The following is a 6,232-nucleotide window of genomic DNA, read 5'->3' on the forward strand; positions in this document are numbered from 1 at the left end:
AAAACCCAAAATGCCAAAAAAGCTCCTCGGAATCCGCACCCCGGAATGGAGCAACGCCGACTTCACCGTGATCAGAGGTAAAGCCCTCGAACCCGACCAATTCTCTCTGGAATTGGTCGATATGCTTAATCACCAAGGGCTTTTGGATACATACCTCACCATTAAAGGGGATACGTACCCCAAATTGGTGAAGGAATTCTATCAACATTTGGTAGCCATCAAACGAGGTGATAAACTAGAAATCACCACTAAGGTCCGAGGCAAAGAAATCATACTTTCCGAAGGCCGCTTGGCCAAACTCTTGAAATTGACCACCACGGTGTGTCAAACTATGACCGGAAAGGGTGGATTGATACACAAAATACGGGGTACAAGGACTACCTCGGGTACCTACTCGGAAAGGAGGAAGGGTTCACCTCGGCCACACCACCGAATAGGAAATGGCTAACTGCGGAGCAAAAGATATTGGTTATGATTGTGACTGACTGCCTTTTGGCCACAAATAATAAAAGCAAGGACGTGGGGAGTTTATAGTGCACTTTTGCCTATCTCTTGAAACACAAAATCAAGTTCAACCTACCGGCCCTCATGTTGAAACACATGGAATTTTGCAAAACTAGCAATCGGCTTAGCCTACCCTACGTGATCATCCTAAGTTGGATCATGGAGAAGAAGGGGGTGGATCTGAGCCACACGGAGATCAAGACCGCAAATGGCATGGTTTTTAATGCCCAGAACCTCCGTCGCATTGATATCTACTACAGCGAAGGGGGACAGTACATCAACCTCGAAGATATTTGCCTGAAACCCGACGAAGAGCGAAGAGAATTGGTTGACCAATTGGACATCTCCAACAAAAAGCTTAAACGAGCAATTCAAGATTGTGGGGGAACAGAGGGAAGTGAGGAACAGGAAGAGGATAGCGAGCCTAACGCACCGGCACCTGCACGAACAGGAGGAAACCCAAGGGGACAAGATGAAGAATCTGTCAATGAGCGCATCCTAGCACAGCTCACTCGGCAAAACCAAATCATGGACGAAGGGTTCTCGTCCTTAATCCACGCGACACGCGCTTTAGATCAGAGGGTGGCAGTAATGGAGACCATCCTGGGCACTCGCGGGGCATCCAGTTCCGGAGCAGGAAACCAAGGTAGACCCGAACTTTCCAATTACCACGTCATCAGAAATCCAGTCTACCCTAGCAAGGACAACACGTGGGGCCACGTTCCTAACAAGGATGCCAAAATACAAGGTGTCCAAGGGTGAAAGAATGGATTAACATTCCGCATTGTCCTCATATAAGATAGTCGGGGAATCAACATTGCTCATTGTTCTGCCTGAGCGATGGATATGCTGTATCAGTGATCTCAACCATACGCATTCGTGTGCGGTTTCATATAAAGCAATTATCTCCGAGTGATTAGATGAGGTAGCAACTAAGGTCTATTTAATGGACCTCCAAGATATAGCTGTACCTCCACAAAGAAAAACATAACCAGTTTGCGATTTGGCAGTATGAGGGTCAGACATATAACCTGCGTCTGAATACCCTGTCAAAGTTGTAACACCCCGTGTTACGACCCCTAAAACCAATTAATCATCTAATCATTTACCCAAAAGAAAGAATTAAATTCCAGTAATTAATTAAGAAAGGTCCACCATGGTCCATGGGCCTTTATCCCTAAAACCAATCCCCTAGTCCTATAGGAAATAGAATTAGCAAACCCATACCACTTGGACCCTAACTAGGACTCTTATATATATATATATATATATATATATATATATATATATATATATATATATATATATATATATATATATATATATATATATATATAGGGGGCCTAGGAGGCACTTAGAACCCACACCATAATAATCTCTCACCACACAAGAAGTTCCAAGAAATCCCCTAGGAGAAATCAAGAAAGAAGGAATCTTAAAGAAAGACCCTTCATAGCCAAGGAAATTAATTAAGGCTAAGAGGTAACCCATGTCTCAACAAAACATATTTTCCTTGCTATAATTATCTTCTTTTGCCTCCTCTCTATACTTGTGTCTTGATGAATCATTTATGATATTGATGATATGTTCTTGATGATTGTGAGATGATTTTATGTGTGATCTTGATGATCTTGATGATGATAAGAGGTTCTTGATGATTATGTGATGTTCTTGATGAATCTTGACGTTTTGGCAATTAAAAGATGAACTATGATTTTATTGATTTGAATATGATTAGAGCCCTAGGTTAAAATTGGGAATTCCTGTAACACCCCGTGTTACGATCCCTAAAATCAATTAAATCATTTAATCAATTAGCCAAAAGAAAGAATTAAATCACAATAATTAATTAAGAAAGGCCCACCATAGTCCACGGGCCCTTATCCCTAAACCCAATCCTTAGTTCCAAAAGGAATAGAATTAGCAAGCCTATAATTAGAGCCGTCAAAAATGGGTTTTTCCCGCGGGTCGACCCGTCCCGTCCCGCCGTAAGTAGGGGACGGGTTCTTCATTAGGTGACCCGCCAGGAGGCGGGCTTTTTAGCCCGCCCCGCCTTGGTCACGGGCTCAGGTGGGGCGGGTCGCGGGTTTAACCCGCGACCTGCTAACATTAAAAAAAAAAATTCACTCGTTCATCAATTCGCATATTCCTAATCCTTGAAGAGTTCACCGCTTCAGCCTTCAGGGAATTTCGAATTTTCAACTTTCCTCCCTCCATCGACCACCGCCATTCATCAATTCGCATATTCCTAATCCTTGAAGAGTTGAAGCTGAAGGCATCAGTAGTAGTGTAGTACTCAGTTTCGTGGAAATCCCCAACCCTAGAAGGAGTAGTATCAAGTATCAACCAAGTATATAAATCGCAAAAACGCAATGTCCCACTCCCCAAATCCCAATTCCCCCAAATCGGCAAACCATCCACAGTTCTTCTGCAATCTCGCAAGTCGCATCACACCGGTCACAGGCGAGCAGCGACAATCCTGCTCTTGGCTCTTGCAATCTCGCATAAGACACCTGCGGCGCTGCGGCAGTCCTTCTGCTCTTGTAGTCTCGCAAATCGCAATCCCCATCGGCAGTTCGGCACTCCACACTCGGCAGTCTAATAGGTTCTCCACTTCTGCAGTTCTGCTCTTGTAGACAGGCAGTAAGCCTCACGGCCCTCATCGCCTCACAGCCTCACAGGTATGTAGTATGTACTGGAGTTTCAAATTATTTAAATAAATTCAAAATTCCAAAAATATTTACTCTGTACAGCATGTTACTATCAATTGTTCAATATTATGTTCAATAGAATCAATACTATCTTAGTAATTAGTCTGTTATTTGTGACCTATGGTTTCAATTTTTTATTTATTTTTTTTTTTTTTGTAGATTAGTAGTAAAACGGTAGAAATAAGCAGTGAATCTAGTGATGGACTCATGTGGTTTGAACCAAACGGAAATGATTAACCAAACTACTGGCGTTAAAGGAGAGACTAATAAACAAAAAGGTAAGTCTAAAGTACGTACCTCAGATGTTTGGGAATTTTTTATAGATAAAGGAGTTGGTGAAGATGGGATACAAAGATCTGAATGTAAAGGTTGTACAAAAGTATTAAAATCTGGGGGTAAAGAATATGGAACTTCGTCATTAAGGCGACATAAAGATAGATGCAAAATGTTGAAATTGAGGTTCAAACATTTTGAACAAATGCATTTTGATCTTCAAGGAAAAATGAGGTCCAAGTTTAATCAAAAAGTATATCGTGAGATGTTAGCTGAAGCAATTATTGAACATGATATGCCATTTTCATATGTTGAGTATGCTGGTTTTAGGAAGCTTGCTTTGTATTTGAATCCTGAAATTCCTATTATCTCTAGAAATACACTTGTGTCTGATGTTAACAAAGTTTACATAAGGGAGAAAGGTAACTTGAAACAAGTTTTGAGGAATATTCCAAACAGAATTTGCTTGACTTCTGATTTATGGACTGCATGTACTACTGAGGGATATATCTCTTTGACTGCTCATTTTGTTGATGAACGGTGGAAATTGGCTAGTAAAATACTCTCTTTTGAAAAGATGCCTCCCCCCCATACGGGTGTTGTATTGGCATAAAAAATATATGGGTTGTTGAAAGAATGGGGGATTGAAAAAAAGATTTTTAGTTTGACATTGGACAATGCATCTAATAATGATTGCATGCAAGATATTTTGAAAGATAAATTATCTTTGCATGATAGCTTATTGTGTTATGGAGAGTTTTTTCATATTCGTTGTTGTGCTCATATTTTAAATCTAATTGTCAAAGAAGGTTTGAAAGTTGTGAGTGGTGGTGGTGGGTCATTGGATAGAATTAGAGAATCTGTGAAATATGTCAAAATGACCGAGAGTAAGAAGAAAACTTTTGTGGAATGTATAAATGAAGTAGGTAATATTGATACTAGTATTGGCTTGAGAATGGATGTGTCAACTCGTTGGAACTCTACATATTTAATGTTGGATAGTGCAATTAAATACAAAAGGGCTTTTAGTACTCTCCAATTGAATGATAGGAATTATAAGCATTGTCCTTATACTGAAGATTGGAAAAGAGCTGAGAGACTATGTGAGTTCCTCAAACCATTTTATAAAATTACCAACTTAATTTCTGGCTCTTCTTATCCTACATCAAACTTGTACTTTATGCAAGTTTGGAAGATTGAGAGAATGTTGAAAAATGGTTTGCATGATGAAGACTCATTGATAAGTGACATGTGTAGAAGGATGTTAGGCAAATTTGAAAAGTATTGGAGTGAATATAGTGTAGTGCTTGCTTTTGGGGCTGTCCTTGACCCGCGGTTAAAGCTTACTATGTTGGGGCGTTTGTATGATAAGGTGGAGGAAGATCCTATTAAATGCCAAGAGAAAATGTCACTTTTGAAAAGAAAATTGTACAAGCTTTTTGATCAATATGTTATTCCTAGCAAGTCGGGTACTTCACTCTCAGATTCTTCTAATGCCATGCATTCAAAAATGCAAAGTCAAGCAGGGATCAAAAATAAAGGGAAAGGGCTTTTTGATGTGAGTTTACAAATTCTTTATATATTAATCCTGCTATTTAATCTATATAATATAATTTGCTTATATAATATTATTTAATCTTTGTAATTTGCTTATATTGTGATAATATACTTTACATAATGTAGGATATTAAAGATCTTAGTAGTGAACCTGTCAGAACTGTTGAAAAATCTGAATTAGACCGCTATTTGGATGAAGGATTGTATGAATTAGCATATCATGAAGATTTGAATGTCTTGGATTATTGGAAAGGTCTTGCTCATGTATATCCAAACCTTTCGTTGATGGCACGTGATGTATTGGCTATTCCTATCACTACTGTTGCATCAGAGTCTGCGTTTTCTATTGGTGCTCGTGTGCGCACAAAATACAGAAATAGTATGTTACCTGAGAATGTGCAATCACTTATTTGCACTCGTAATTGGTTGCATGGTTTTAGTCTTGGTAAGCTACTAAACAATTATTTTTCTTTACATTTTCTTACTTAGTTGTTATTATTATTATTATTATTATTATTGTTGTTGTTGTTGTTGTTGTTATTATTATTTGTTTATTGTAATTTTACTTTTAAATATCATTTTTATATTTTTATGTAGACGATGAAGAAGGATTAGAAGGCTCTAATGAAGACTCAAATGTTGTCCAAATCAATGATGATAGAGATCAAGGAGAAGAAGACCATGATATTGATATGAATGATATAATGGTTGATGAATGTTGAGTTTTAGAAGTTTAGTACTTACAACACTATTTTATTTTAATTCTTAATGTTGGATAGAAACTTGAAAGTTTGAATAATTTCTTTTAGTTGATAGTTATTTTGCATTAATATTTAGTATTTAATGTATGTTATTACTTTTTAGTTAACTTAGTTTGCATAATTGCATGACATTGTTTTTATAAATTTACACAGTTACATACTTACATGTTGTATTTTTGTTAGTTAACTTAATTTTCAATAATTTAAAAAAAAATTCTCTTTACTGTAGTTACACTACTGCAGTACTGTGTAACTTACAGAATAACAATGCAAAATTTTTTTTTTAAATTACAAGAAAATATTGGCTTGCAGAGTTGCGGGTTGGCCCGCCCCGCCAACGGGCTTTGGCATGGCGGGGCGGTCCAGCCACATTCCAAGCCCGCTAAGAGGCGGGCTTTTTAGCCCGTCCCGCTACGGGGACGGGCT

General features: G+C 38.3%; 1 protein-coding gene across 1 annotated transcript; it reads left to right on the forward strand.

The window, feature by feature from the left end:
* Nucleotides 1-3,414: 3,414 nt before the first annotated feature.
* Nucleotides 3,415-5,767, forward strand: LOC109178367 (zinc finger BED domain-containing protein RICESLEEPER 2-like). The gene is made up of 5 exons (XM_019328015.1): nucleotides 3,415-3,493; nucleotides 3,539-3,910; nucleotides 4,298-5,046; nucleotides 5,172-5,490; nucleotides 5,643-5,767. Exons 1-5 carry the CDS (start codon nucleotides 3,415-3,417, stop codon nucleotides 5,765-5,767), a joined length of 1,644 nt encoding a protein of 547 aa, XP_019183560.1.
* Nucleotides 5,768-6,232: the final 465 nt, after the last annotated feature.

The sequence above is a fragment of the Ipomoea nil genome, unplaced genomic scaffold (assembly GCF_001879475.1).
Source record: "Ipomoea nil cultivar Tokyo-kokei standard unplaced genomic scaffold, Asagao_1.1 scaffold0818, whole genome shotgun sequence".
Lineage (NCBI taxonomy): Eukaryota > Viridiplantae > Streptophyta > Magnoliopsida > Solanales > Convolvulaceae > Ipomoea > Ipomoea nil.

Bases quoted from the DNA above. Each gene is read 5' to 3' on its own strand.
- LOC109178367 (XM_019328015.1), top strand. From the start codon at position 3,415: ATGGACTCATGTGGTTTGAACCAAACGGAAATGATTAACCAAACTACT. The intron at 3,494-3,538 runs GTAAGTCTAAAG...AATTTTTTATAG, and splicing joins AGAGACTAATAAACAAAAAG to ATAAAGGAGTTGGTGAAGAT. The intron at 5,047-5,171 runs GTGAGTTTACAA...TACATAATGTAG, and splicing joins AAGGGAAAGGGCTTTTTGAT to GATATTAAAGATCTTAGTAG.